We start from the raw sequence: 14,966 nt of genomic DNA, 5'->3' as shown, positions 1-14,966 counted from the left end.
ACATGGAAGAATCTTATTGGGCCACTGGGGCAGCTAGATTGCAGAAGAGATTACACCTCAATCTATTATATCTATATAAAACACAGAAACCTCTCACTTGCATTAACCTGAATTACAACCTTTACCAGTCTAAACTAGAATTATCACAATTGGAAGATGGGCCAACATAGTTTGTAGCTTGAAGTAGCTTGTAAATCTGTTCAAAGACTAGAAAATAAAACCATTTATTTTGAAAGGTGACAGTCATCTTTTGGAACAAAATGATCTGAATTGTTAAGAGTCCTGTCATTTTCATTGATGTAATATGAGCCAATACTTCCAGTGGGGAAGCTGCACTGAAAGGGAGTACACATTAGGGATAAAACAACACATGTGGCTTCAATTTCATAAGAACATAAGAAATGGGAGCAGGAGTAGACAATAGGGCCCCTTGAGTCTGCTCTGCCATTCAATACCATCATGGCTGATCTGCTATTTCAACTCCGCTTTCCCACTCACTTTCCTGCCCACTCCCCATATCCCTTGATACCCTGAGAGATCAAAAATCTGTCTATTGGTTAGTTTGTACAATTTATTGGGGAGAAGAACCTTCCCTATATATTCCTTGTGGATCGACAAGGCTTTAAGTTGACTGTCGGGACTGAATCTAAAGAAATATTAGACCTCAGAATGTTGTGAAACCCAAATGCCATATATATTCAATGATAGAGAATCCACAACCATCTGGGGCAGAGAATTCCAAAGATTTACAATCCACTGTGTGAAGAACGTTCTCCTCAATTCAATCTTAAATATTCAACCTCTTATACTGAGACTGTGCCCCCATGTTCTAGAATCTGCTGCCAGGGAAAACAACCTCTCCGTATCTACCCTGTTACGACCAGGTGAGGAAGGGGTCTCAGGCTCCCCTTTCACCCCTTTTCTGGATTGGCCGCAGCAGAGTTTATCTTTTTAGCACAGTGATTGAACTTACCATCCCAGTGAGCACTTGCTCCTGTTCCTCTAATATAATTGCAAATGAACAAATCAGACAGGTTTTCTTGAGTTTAAACAAGAAAGATGTAAGTTTCTTATCCTTATCACCCTAAACTGGCTAAAATTACTAAAATATGCTACGCATCCATGCCCCACATTCATACACACACACACACACACACACACACACACACACACACACACACACACACACACACACACACACTACAGAGGAGAAAATCGAGTTGGGAGGTTAGAGTAGAGTCCGTAATAAATGGAATTTAAATACTGAATCTCAGCTCCAGAGTTCTTAGTTGAAATTGTAATCCTGAAGTCCTCGCTGGGCCATGTGCATGGTTTGGACTTGCTTCTCAAGTTCTGGAAGACAGAAGAGGGGTTTATCCTTCCCCCCTAGTTGCTGGCTGTGCTGGGCTGTAGGTTTGAGGCTTAGTAGTTGCAGCCGAGGCTTCTCTGGGTCTTTACTGGAGAGAGGAGAGAGATGTTCCCTTTCTGGATTTCAGTTACATTCTGCCTTCTGAGTCACCACTCACAAATCTCCAGAGTGGCCCAAGCAGTCACATGATAGGACCACCTCTTTGTGTTTGAATGAGAATATTCTGGAATGGTCTCTGAAATTCAAGGCTCTCCCCTCAGGCTGCCCATATGTACTTGGTTGTGGGGGGGGAGGGGGAATTAGCTCTTTCAAAGTCAATGGGTGTTGATAGCCTTTGACGACCAACATTGACAAGGCAACCTCAGGTAAGTGAATCAGAGAGCAGCCCATTGTTCTGGCTAGACTGAGTTAATCACATCTATCTCCAGCCTAATCCTTTGATTTTTTCATATGCAAATTTGCATGGCTATCTTGGCTGCTAGCTGTTCTATTTTAACAGTTATTTGCAACAATTTCCAGTAAAAGGCTCAGACAACGTTCCACACAATGAAATTAATATTTCCATTTGCTATGTGGGGTTTTCGTTACAACCCCGTCAAGCTCCTTCAGAATTTTGTATGTTTCAATGAGATCACCTCTCATTCTTCTAAGCTCCAGAGAATAAGGGCGGAACAGTGGCGCAGTGGTTAGCACCGCAGCCTCACAGCTCCAGCGACCCGGGTTCAATTCTGGGTACTGCCTGTGTGGGGTTTGCAAGTTCTCCCTGTGTCTGCGTGGGTTTTCTCTGGGTACTCCGGTTTCTTCCCACAGCCAAATGACTTGCAGGTTGGTAGGTAAATTGGCCATTATAAATTGCCACTAGTATAGGTAGGTGGTAGGGAAATATAGGGACAGGTGGGGATGTGGTAGAAATATGGGATTAGTGTAGGATTAGTATAAATGGGTGGTTGATGGTCGGCACAGACTCGGTGGGCCGAAGGGCCTGTTCAGTGCTGTATCTCTAAATAAAATAAAATAAATAAATAATATAGACCCACTTTACTCAGTCTCTCATGTTTCCAAATGCACGTCTCCCTCTTGAGATCACGGGTTTGACTTCACAGTATCACAGGTGTATAATTCACCTGTATCGAAAAGCCAAAGGTTCATATTGCTGCAATTGAGCTTTGTGGGTATAGTTTGATTGCATTTCAAGACATGTGCTAATTGGGGCTGACAGACTTATCTTATATGACGTTCCTGTGAATGTGACATTCTCTAAACAATCCAAAATCAATGTTTCAGTAACTCATCATCATCCCGTGACCTCTGCGGGGAACTGTGTATGTGTAGACATCAGGGGAAGATAGAATTGGGCTCAGTTACAATGCTATCCTTGGCCAAATAGCGTGATGAGATTCTAGGCTCACACATAAAGAATGGCCAGTAAGAGTGGGACCAGAGGCTAGTGGGCAGACCTGGAACTGCGTCCCAACATAAATCTGCCCTTCAGGAGGAAAAGAAAATGAGGGGAAAGCAAAACACCAACAGAAATGTGATGATCAGTGAAACTAGGTGCAGGGAAATTATAAACCCATTCTTTATAAGAAACAGTCCTGCCCTTCACTGTTGTTGGTTTAGATAAACAATTCCTCAATGTAGAGTTAATTGTAGTTACTGCTCTGTGTCAGCCATCCAAGTGCAACATGACTGCAGCATAGCGCTTGACTGAATGAATGGCTTACTGTTGGAATACATAAGATTTAGGAATAACAGAAAGCCTTTGAGCCTCCCCATCACATCCCACCACACAGGTTGTCTTGCTCCCTTGTTGTTGTGCTATAGATTCTACACATACAGAGAGTGCACAGATACATATTACTGCCTCTGAGTTCATTTGCATTTGATTTCTTCTTGTTTTCAGAAGGTGGATATTACCAGCCGAGCAGTGATGGAAATAATGACCAAAACGACAGAATATCTACAGCCCAATCCAGGTAATGTGGCACTACACATCTGTTAACTGGACATGATGGGGCATTACCACTCTTTTAATAAAGATTAGTGTGACCTCACGACTGGGGAAAACAAATCCACAAATATTCAAGGTGTGTTAGAACAAAGAACAGTACAGCACAGGAACAGGCCATTCGGCCCTCAAAGCCTGCGCCGATCTTGATGCCTGCCTAAACTAAAACCTTCTGCACTTCCGGGGACCGTATCTCTCTATTCCCATCCTATTCATGTATTTGTCAAGATGCCTCTTAAATATCGCTATCGTACCGGCTTCCACCACCTCCCCCGGCAGCAAGTTCCAGGCACTCACCACCCTCTGTGCAAAGAACCTGCCTCGCACATCCCCTCTGAACTTTGCCCCTCGCACCTTAAACCTATGTCCCCTAGTAACTGACTCTTCCACCCTGGGAAAAAGCTTCTGACTATCCACTCTGTCCATGCCGCTTATAACTTTGTAAACCTCTATCATGTCGCCCCTCCACCTCCGTCGTTCCAGTGAAAACAATCCGAGTTTATCCAACCTCTCCTCATAGCTAATGCCCTCCAGACCAGGCAACATCCTGGTAAACCTCTTCTGTACCCTCTCCAAAGCCTCCACGTCCTTCTGGTAGTGTGGCGATCAGAATTGCACACAATATTCTAAGCGTGGCCTAACTAAGGTTCTGTACAGCTGCAGCATGACTTGCCAATTTTTATACTCTATGCCCCGACCAATGAAGGCAAGCATGCCGTATGCCTTCTTGACTACCTTATCCACCTGCGTTACCACTTTCAGTGACCTGTAGACCTGTACGCCCAGATCTCTCTGCCTGTCAATACTCCTAAGGGTTCTGCCATTTACTGTATACCTCCCACCTGCATTAGACCTTCCAAAATGCATTACCTCACATTTGTCCAGATTAAACTCCATCTGCCATTTCTCCACCCAAGTCTCCAACTGATCTATATCCTGCTGTATCCTCTGACAATCCTCATTACTATCCGCAACTCCACCAACCATTGTGTCATCCGCAAACTTACTAATCAGACCAGCTACATTTTCCTCCAAATCATTTATATATACTACAAACAGCAAAGGTCCCAGCACTGATCCCTGTGGGACACCACTAGTCACAGCCCTCCATTCAGAAAAAGCACCCTTCCACTGCTACCCTCTGTCTTCTATGAGTGAGCCAGTTCTGTATCCATCTTGCCAGCTCACCTCTGATCCCATGTGTCTTCACCTTTTGTACCAGTCTGCCATGAGGGACCTTGTCAAAGGCTTTACTGAAGTCCATATAGACAACATCCACTGCCCTTCCATCATCAATCATCTTCGTCACTTCCTCAAAAAACTCAATCAAGTTTGTGAGACACGACCTCCCCTTCACAAAACCATGCTGCCTCTCGCTGATAAGTTTATTTGTTTCCAAATGGGAGTAAATCCTGTCCCGAAGAATCCTCTCTAATAATTTCCCTACCACTGACGTAAGGCTCACCTGCCTATAATTTCCTGGATTATCCTTGCTACCCTTCTTAAACAAAGGAACAACATTGGCTATTCTCCAGTCCTCTGGGACCTCACCTGTAGCCAATGAGGATACAAAGATTTCTGTCAAGGCCCCAGCAATTTTTTCCCTTGCCTCCCTCAGTATTCTAGGGTAGATCCCATCAGGCCCTGGGGACTTATCTACCTTAATGCTTTTCAAGACGCCCAACATCTCCTCCTTTTTGATAACGACATGACCGAGACTATCTACACTCCCTTCCCTAGACTCATCATCCACCAAGTCCTTCTCTTTGGTGAATACTGATGCAAAGTATTCATTTAGTACCTCGCCCATTTCCTCTGGCTCCACACATAGATTCCCTCCTCTGTCCTTGAGTGGGCGAACCCTTTCCCTGGTTACCCTCTTGCTCTTTATATACGTATAAAAAGCCTTGGGATTTTCCTTAATCCTGTTTGCCAATGACTCTTCATGACCCCTTTTAGCCCTCCTGACTCCTTGCTTAAGTTTCTTCCTACTGTCTTTATATTCCTCAAGGGCTTCGTCTGTACCCAGCCTTCCAGCCCTTATGAATGCTTCCTTTTTCTTTTTGACTAGGCTCACAATATCCCGTGTTATCCAAGGTTCCCGAAACTTGCCAAACTTATCCTTCTTCCTCACAGGAACATGCTGGTCCTGGATTCTAATCAACTGACGTTTGAAAGACTCCCACATGTCAGATGTTGATTTACCCTCAAACAGCCGCCCCCAATCTAAATTCTTCAGTTCCTGCCTAATATTGTTATAATTAGCCTTCCCCCAGTTTAGCACCTTCACCCGAGGACTACTCTTATCCTTATCCATAAGTACTTTAAAACTGATGGAATTATGGTCACTGTTCCAGAAATGTTCCCCGACTGAAACTTTGACCACCTGGCCGGGCTCATTCCCCAATACCAGGTCCAGTACAGCCCCATCCCTAGTTGGACTATCTACATATTGTTTCAAGAAGCCCTCCTGGATGCTCCTTACAAATTCTGCCCCATCCAAGCCCCTAGCACTAAGTGAGTCCCAGTCAATATAGGGGAAGTTAAAATCACCCACCACTACAACCCTGTTACCTTTACATCTTTTCAAAATCTGTCTACATATCTGCTCCTCTACCTCCCGCTGGCTGTTGGGAGGCCTGTAGTAAACCCCCAACATCGTGACTGCACCCTTCCTATTCCTGAGCTCCACCCATATTGCCTCACTGCATGACCCCTCCGAGGTGTCCTCCCGCAGTACAGCTGTGATATTCTCCTTAACCGGTAATGCAACTCCCCCACCCCTTTTACATCCCCCTCTGTCCCGCCTGAAGCTTCTAAATCCCGGAACATTTAGCTGCCAATCCTGTCCTTCCCTCAACCAAGTCTCTGTAATATCAACAACATCATAGTTCCAAGTTCTAATCCAAGCTCTAAGTTCATCTGCCTTACCTGTTATACTTCTCGCATTGAAACAAATGCACTTCAGACCACCAGTCCCGCTGTGCTCAGCAACATCTCCCTGCCTGCTCTTCCTCTTAGTCTTACTGGCCTTATTTACTAGTTCCCCCTCATTTATTTCACCTGCTGTCCTACTGCTCTGGTTCCCACCCCGCTGCCACACTAGTTTAAACCCTCCCGAGTGACGCTAGCAAACCTCGCAGCCAGGATATTTGTGCCCCTCCAGTTTAGTTGCAACCCGTCCTTCTTGTACAGGTCCCATCTGTCCCTGAAGAGATGCCAATGATCCAGATATCTGAAACCCTCCCTTCGACACCAGCTATTCAGCCACGTGTTTAGCTGCACTATCTTCGTATTTCTAGCCTCACTGGCACGTGGCACAGGGAGTAATCCCGAGATTACAACCCTGGAGGTCCTGTCTTTTAACTTTCTACCTAACTCCCTAAACTCCCCCTAAACTGTTCTGGGATTGTTTTTGTTCAGACTAAATATAATTTCTAACTTACACATCTGGAGTTACAAATCAATGAATATGACACTGCGCTGTTGAATGGTTTCTTATTTGCATAAGCTATTCAGACGAGGGGACAGGAAATAATATCTGCTTGGGCTCTACAACTGCCTGTGTCAATGCTCCAAACATAGTTAGATTTAATATTTTACAATAATTTATGTACTGCTAATCTCAGTTGCTATCCATCAGAGTTGCTGACATTGTAAATATGTATTTCTATGTGAAAGGCAGTTTGGAAAGAGACTTAAACAGGGGGTGTATTCTCGTTATCTGCAGATAGCAAGAAAACAATTTGCCGGCTTAACTCTATATTAACCATTTACAAATTGAAAATGTCTCCGAGTTGGAAACCTTAATAAGCTCCATACTGAGTTTTTAAAGCATGTGGTTGTAGGGCCTGTCCTTGTCCTAATTACTGCAGGTTTTATTCTTTGCTAATATGAAATTCCAGCTGGTGAAAAAAGATGGTGAAATGAAAACTGGGACAAATAAGGACACGGAGGTTGTAAAAAAAACTCTCTGCATTTATAATAGTCCAGACTGAAACAGAATTGATCGATTGATGACAATAAATTTTCTTTGTATTATATTTCATATCATACTTGTAATATGAACAGAATATTCATAGACATATCTGCAGGGAAGGCAAAGATCAGGAGAAGAAGATGTCAAACAGAGTAGGGGCTAGGACACAACCTTGTTTCACTCCATTCTTCACTCTGAAACTGTTGGAAGTGGAGCCATCAAACTGTACAGTGCAGTGCATGTTATCATGGAAGGAGCGGATGAGACTGAGGAGCTTCGGTGAACAGCCAATTTTCCCCCAAATCTTGTAGAGCCCTGCTCTGCTAATGGTGTTGAATGCCTTAGTGAGATCTATGAAAGTAAGCTAAAGGGGTATACTCTGTTCCCTACATTTCTCTTTCAGCTGGCGTATGGAGAAGATCATGTCCACAGTAGATCTGCCAGACCAGAAACTGCACTGTGCTTCCGGGTACACTTGGTCTGCAAGTAAATGGAGTCTTTTAAGTATGACCTTAGCAAAGGCCTTCTCCATGATGCTAAGGAGTGAGATGCCCCTGTAGTTGTTGCAATCTCCTCTGTCACATTTGTTTTTGTATAGTGTGATGATTTTGGTGTCATACATCTCCTGTGGAACAGAGCCTAATTTCTAGCAGAGAAGGAGAAGGTCATAAAGGCCATAGATGGGACTTTCTGTGCTTGAGCAGTTCCATGGGATTCCATCCTTTCTGGCTGCCCTTTTGTTCGCTAGGTGGTCTGTGGCCTTCTCAAGCTCAGGAATAAGGGTTCTTCATCTAACTTATCCACGACAGAAGTTGCGGGAGAGTGTCAAGCGCAGACTGGGAGATGTCCGACTCACAGAAGTACAGCTCACAGTGACGTTCAGCCCAGTGGGACATCTGTTTACTTCTGTAGGTGAGTACTTCACCATCCGCCAACTTCAGGGGAGCCGCTTTGGTGATGGCAGGGCCAAGCTCCCTTTTGATCCCTTCGTACATAGCTCGTAGATTTCCTTTGTCACATGCAGCTTAGATTTCTTGACATAAGCTGATGTAGTGTTTGTTGCACAGTATCTCCTTGTCTTTTGCACGGCTGTCTTGGTTACTTTCAGGTCATGCAGTGTCTTAGCTGCTGGGTTTATGTTGTGCATACTTGCACACTAGGTCAGATGGCAATCTCTACAATCTATCAAGGCTGAAAGTGAAGACAAAAATACATCACGTCCTGATCAGAGAAGTCCTCTACGCTGATGATGCTGCCCTAGTCATTTACATGGAAACTCAGCTACAAAGATTCATGGACCATCTCTCCCATGTCTGTAACTTGTTCTCCTTGACTATAAGTGTCAAGAAAACTATGGTCATTGGACAAGCTGTTGCATCTCCATCCTTTATTACACTAAATAACATCCCAATGGAAGTGGTTAGCAAATTTTGTTACCTTGGGTCCACGGTGACAGACAATCTGTCCCTTGATGCAGAGCTCAATACACTCATAGGGAAAGCAGGTACCACCTTTGGCTGACTCGCAAAACGCGCATAGAATAGCACCAAGCTGATGATTTATAAGGCCTGTGTTCTCAGCACCTTGCTGTATGGTTGTGAAACATGGGCAACTTACAGCTACCAGGAAAAGAAGCTCAATAAATTCCATCTTCACTGTCTGCGGCACATTATGGGTATATCCTGGCAGGACAAAATCACAAATGTGGCAGTTCTCTCAAAGGCAGAGCTCCCAAGTGTTTTGGCCCGAATCAAACAGAGGTGACTTTGGTGGATCCGACATGTCTGCAGAATGGAAGGCAATCGCATACCCAAGGACTTTCTATATGGTGAGGTTGCCCGGGTCAGTCAACCAGTGGAGTGCCCAAAACTCCGCTTCAAGGATGCTTGCAAGCGTGACACAAAGTCCCTAAATATCAACTATCACATTTGGGGGCCACTAGTTAGCGAAAGAGGGAAATGGCGACACATCCTGTGGACTGTTTTAGTTTTAGTTTTAGAGATACAGCACTGAAACAGGCCCTTCGGCCCACCGAGTCTGTGCTGACCATCAGCCACCCATTTTATACTAATCCTACACTAATCCCATATTCCTACCGCATCCCCACGTGTCCCTATATTTCCCTACCACCTACCTATACTAGGGGCAATTTATAATGGCCAATTTACCTATCAACCTGCAAGTCTTTTTGGCTTGTGGGAGGAAACCGGAGCACCCGGAGAAAACCCACGCAGACACAGGGAGAACTTGCAAACTCCACATAGGCAGCACCCAGACTTGAACCCGGGTCGCTGGAGCTGTGAGGCTGCGGTGCTAACCACTGCGCCACTGTGCCGCACTGGTGTGCACTAACACGATGACCAGTTGCTACAGCAGCTTGACAACAGGTGCCAATGCCGAAAATAACAACTCTCAGTGCCACTTGGCAGTGTCATGTGCAGCACTTGTGGCAGAACCTGCCTCTCAAGGGTTGGCCTTCACAGCCATCAACAAAGGTGCACCAAGAGAAGACATCCCACCTAAATGGATTGTTTGCTGCGTGTCCATCATCTTTCATAGATGGAAGGATGCCAACAACACTAATTCATGGACAAACCATTGAGTATGGAATTTGACAGACATGAGTGGAATTGTCATAGCTTATTGCTGTCTGCAGGGCTGGTCAGTTATTTGGTCCCAGTCACTAATCAGATATACTTGGTTTAGGACTCAACATCTGTTGGATAGAGATGTTCATGGCACTACTTTGATATCTAGTGTGGAATTTCCTGCTGTAACCTGACTGTACACCTCCTGACACATTCAATGTCAGCTGTGAGCCACCCATTGGGCACAATCAAGTAACAAGACACCATGAAAACTGTTGTAGCAACCAAACTAAAATAGATATCAAAAATTGCATTTCTACAAGCTGCCAGCAAGGGAAGATCAGCAACTCCCAGCTGCCCACCACTTGTGGTAAGTAGATAGGAGCGGGTTTTGGGAAGATCTTACTAGAGGGAATAGGGGGAGAGTCTGGGGCAGGAGAGCTCGCGACTCTCCTCATGAATCTTGGACCACTCCAGCTCATCCTAAGCCCACAAAGGGAAGATTTTCACTTACTTGGAAAGCCTGTTTTTCCTTCCCACCAGCTGCTGACCTGCTTCAGCCTGGCTGGTAAACCTCACCACTTCTCCACTCAGGACTTGGTTCAAATCCCATCGGGGTCCCAGTGATGTTATAGGATTAGCATTAATCCACAAAGCTTCCATCAGGGCTGGGCACCAATGATGTTCGAATTAGTGATTGGCAGGAACATAGCAAGACTGGAGCTGCTCGCCTGTTCTGATCCAATGAGCATGGAGTTAAAATTCCACTAAGATATATTATAGATATTCCAACAGTCCTAATGTTGGAGAAATCACTTTCTTGTTCAGTAAAAGCAGCTACACTAGAGTCTGAATAAAATACTTGCAGGGTCTCACTGGAGAAACTATTCATACATTGACTCATAACCCATTTACCACTTAAGATTTAATTATTAATCCAATGGCACATAATTCAAAGTCATGATGCGGCATAAACCAGATTTAGTTTTGACTGTTCATGTCCAATATCTTAATTCAAAAGGTAGATTCTATTGCTCAGTTTAAAATGTTATTAAACAATTACATTTTCTATATCAGTAATTACACAGATTTCAGAAGCTCTTATTTTTGTCTATGCTGCTTCCTAACATGTTTTCAAATGCATTACACAAGATTTTAAAATGAAAAGAGACTACAGGCATTAAAATCCTCTTATTCTTCAGTATTCCTGAATCACTGTGACTTGTTGATTCAATTAGTGTCATCTGGTAGGGCTTTGAACTGTTCACTCTGACTTAGATCAGATCCCACACATTGGAGCTCTTAGTTCTGCCGAGTGCAGATTGTACAGAGCACAGAGTGGAACAGATTATCAAGAAGCAACACACTGAATGATGCTGACCCCTGGAATAATAAGGCATTTAACATGTGAACCTCGCCATCCAACTCGTGCCTCCCACAGATACCACCTGATGTCTAGTCCTGAGCTCAAACTAGTTTAAATTGTGTTTTATATGAAAAATGTAACTTGATTCAGAATCTACTTGTGGAAGCAGAGATATGTAGAAGAAAGCAGCAATGATGATGGAAGAGTTAAGTTAGACAGTGTCTTGGATAAGATCGAGGCCAGTGTATTTATATTGATGGGCAAGATGTGCAGCTTGAGGTGGAAAAATAAACAAGCTAGATCATATATCCAATCAACTATAGCGAATTGGGTTTAAGGACCAGTATGTGTCCCTGATATGAATGAGAGGGAAAGGCGGGAAGGGAGGCATGTCAGTAAGAAACAATTTGGGAAAAAGAGAGTTAACATTGACACATGCTCAATAAGCAGATCCAAGTGCTAGTGGGCCTTAACTGAAGCGCCTCAGCAAGAGGCACAGGTAAAACTCTGCTACGAGGTTTGAGAAAAGTTTTCCTCTATTGAAGAATGAGTGTAAATAAATAAAGTGGGGGAGAATTCTCACTGGGATTTGGCTGATCAGCTGCCCTAACTTTGACAGCAGAGCCACAGGAGCCCATGGAAATGACACAATGCCCACTGATACTCTTCTTCCGGGGTTTCTGTGTTTCTGCTGCCAAAGTTACAGCGGGCAAGCGGGAGAACCCCTGTAAAGATTCACCTCACTATATATGGGCTTGCAGACCATGCACTCCTGTGGCCAATACTGGTGAAAATCTTTCTCCAAGACCACATCCCTCCCCCTTGCAGAAGAGGTCAGCTTACTATTGGGTCTTTTCTAATCTTATTACTCTAAATTATTTTAGCTGTCCTATCTTAGATCACTCTCCTTGGCAAGTGTCGACTGCCATACCTTTGAGAATATCTATCCTAGCCTCGAGATCTAGGTATGGTTTCAATAATGTGCCCGGAAAGCAAACAGAAAATCTAGTCTGATAGTTGCTTTTAGTTATGGGACGTATCCTGTTGTCTCCAAAAGATGGCACTCTAGTCTTCAAAAGCACTGAACCACTCCTCATTTAAGTGTAAAATATTAAACCATTTTATTTTATAAAAGTTAGTGAGCAAAAACACAACAGGCATATAATATAGTTACATATTTTATTTAACATCCTGCCACCTAACTCCTCAAACAGACAAATCTTTTTTTTAAATGCAGCTCAGAGAGTTAAGCCTTTGTCAATAACTTTTAAATAATGCACAATCTAACATTGTAGGCTTGGTTCAAGATTTGGTTTTAGCTAGCTGTTAAACTCCTTTGCAATTCCTGACAGGTTTCTCCCAATATCCTGCTGTAACCTTGGCAGAATTTGCAGAAATTCTCACCCCTTATATACAATAAGGGGCGGCACAGTGGTGCAGTGGTTAGCACTGCAGCCTCACAGCTCCAGGGACCCGGGTTCGATTCTGGGCACTGCCTGTGTGGAGTTTGCAAGTTCTCCCTGTGTCTGTGTGGGTTTTCTCCGGGTGCTCCGGTTTCCTCCCACAAGCCAAAAGACTTGCAGGTTGGTAGGTAAATTGGCCATTATAAATTGTCACTAGTATAGGTAGGTGGTAGGGAAATATAGGGACAGATGGGGATGTTTGGTAGGAATATGGGATTAGTGTAGGATTAGTATAAATGGGTGGTTGATGGTCGGCACAGACTCGGTGGGCCGAAGGGCCTGTTTCAGTGCTGTATCTCTAATCTAATCTAATCTAATAACGGCAATGCATATATAATAACGGGATTTAACATGACAACTACCAAAGCAAAACAAGACACAAATGCTTCATTGTTGTCATACGCCCATGTATACCTAAAGTTGCATATCCTTTTCCAACAAAACCAATCACAACCAGCTCCAGTCCCCATTGCTAGTCAATATCACCATCTGTACCACAGGCTGCATGCTGCAACAGCCGTACTCGATATACAACTAAAGACAGTATACTCCTCTAACCACCGCAATACAGAACACTATCTGTGCCATTGACAAGGTAACCTGGTACTATTTGGCAGGAATGTACACATCAGAAGATGTTAACACCACTCCCACCAGATCAAACAAGACCAAAAATAACAACACCTACATTTGTTGGCAAACATTAATTAGAAACTGAACAACAGCAACTCAAGAAGAACGCGGACAGCCAGTGATTTAAAGGAGCAGGCTGTCCATTCTCCTAGTTTCTCCGTCTCTGACGCATCTGTTTTGATGATGCAACCTTCCACAACAGCGCTTCTTCCTTTTTCCTCAAGCGAGGATTCTCCACCATTGTGGTTGACAGGGCCTTCAGCCATGTCTGACCCATTTCCCATACTTTTGGCCTCACCTCTTCCCCTCCCTCCCAGAACTGTGACAGTGTTCCCCTTGTCCTCACTTTCCACCCCACCAGCCTCCACATCCAAAGGATCATCCTCCGCCATTTCCAGCGTGATGCCAGCACCAAACACATCTTCCTCTCCCCTCCCCATCAGCATTCTGAAGGGATCGTTCCCTCCGCGACACCTTGGTCCACTCCTCCCATTACCCCCTACACCTCGTCCCCTTCCTGCAGCACCTTCGCATGCAAACGCAGGAGGTGTAACACCTGCCCTTTTACCTCCTCCGTCCTCACCATCCAACACCTGCCCTTTTACCTCCTCCGTCCTCACCATCCAAGGCCCCAAACACTCCTTTCAGGTTAAGCAGCGATTTACTTGTACTTCTTTCAATTTAGTATGCTGTATTCGCTACTCACAATGCGGTCTCCTCTACATTGGGAGTTCTGATGAAAGGTCACAGACCTGAACGTTAACTCTGCTTTTCTCTCCACAGATGCTGCTATATATGCTGAGTATTTCCAGTATTTTCTGTTTTTATCTCCTGAGACTATGCCCTGTAATGTGATGTGACAATAGGGGACATGATCTTCTCTGGTCTCCATTTATAGGATGTACATAAATATATGCGTATTAAGAGATGTTTATAATTTCACCACCAGGGTCTGTATCCAAATGTCAGATTTTAGGAAAATGGAATGATTTGTGTTCTTTGTTTTCCTGTTTTTTTCTGTATTTAGCCTCCAGAGCAAAACTGACAATGATCAACACTATGTCGAAGATTCGAGGGCAGGAGAAAGGACCAGGTTATCCTCAGGCTGAGGGACTGCTGGGAGAAAGTATGATCAAGTTTGGAAAGGAACTTGGTGATGAATCAAATTTTGGTGAGTTGTACCTAATCCAGTAGCTCAGGTGTACACACTCACACTCAGACACACACACACACTCAGACACACTAAGACACACATGCACACAGACAGCCACACTCACACACTCACTCTCTCACACACACACACTGAGTCACACTCACACACTCACTCACAAGCACACATTAACGCTTACAGTCACTCATGCACACACTCACACTCACACATACACACAATCGCACACTCAGTCTCACATACTGTCACTCATGTTCTCACTCACTCACACACACACACACACACACACACACACACACACACACACACACACACACACACACACACACACTCAGTCACCTACACACACACTCACTCACTCACACTCACACACAGTAACTCACACACACTCA

At 44.3% G+C, this 14,966-nt stretch overlaps 1 protein-coding gene across 5 annotated transcripts in view; it reads left to right on the top strand.

Moving 5' to 3' along the window:
• LOC137369373 (endophilin-A1-like) overlaps window positions 1–14,966 on the top strand; it is a 201,514-nt gene that overhangs the window by 152,375 nt on the left and 34,173 nt on the right. For all 5 annotated transcript variants that reach the window (XM_068030487.1, XM_068030492.1, XM_068030489.1 and 2 more), the window contains 2 exons: window positions 3,273–3,345; window positions 14,434–14,577. In XM_068030487.1, the coding sequence (XP_067886588.1) occupies window positions 3,273–3,345; window positions 14,434–14,577 (217 nt within the window). The remainder of the gene's footprint in view (window positions 1–3,272; window positions 3,346–14,433; window positions 14,578–14,966) is intronic.

The sequence above is a fragment of the Heterodontus francisci genome, chromosome 4 (assembly GCF_036365525.1).
Source record: "Heterodontus francisci isolate sHetFra1 chromosome 4, sHetFra1.hap1, whole genome shotgun sequence".
In the NCBI taxonomy this organism is placed as follows: Eukaryota; Metazoa; Chordata; class Chondrichthyes; order Heterodontiformes; family Heterodontidae; genus Heterodontus; species Heterodontus francisci.
Note: the sequence above shows the minus strand (reverse complement) of the source record. Positions and strands in the feature narration are given on the sequence as shown.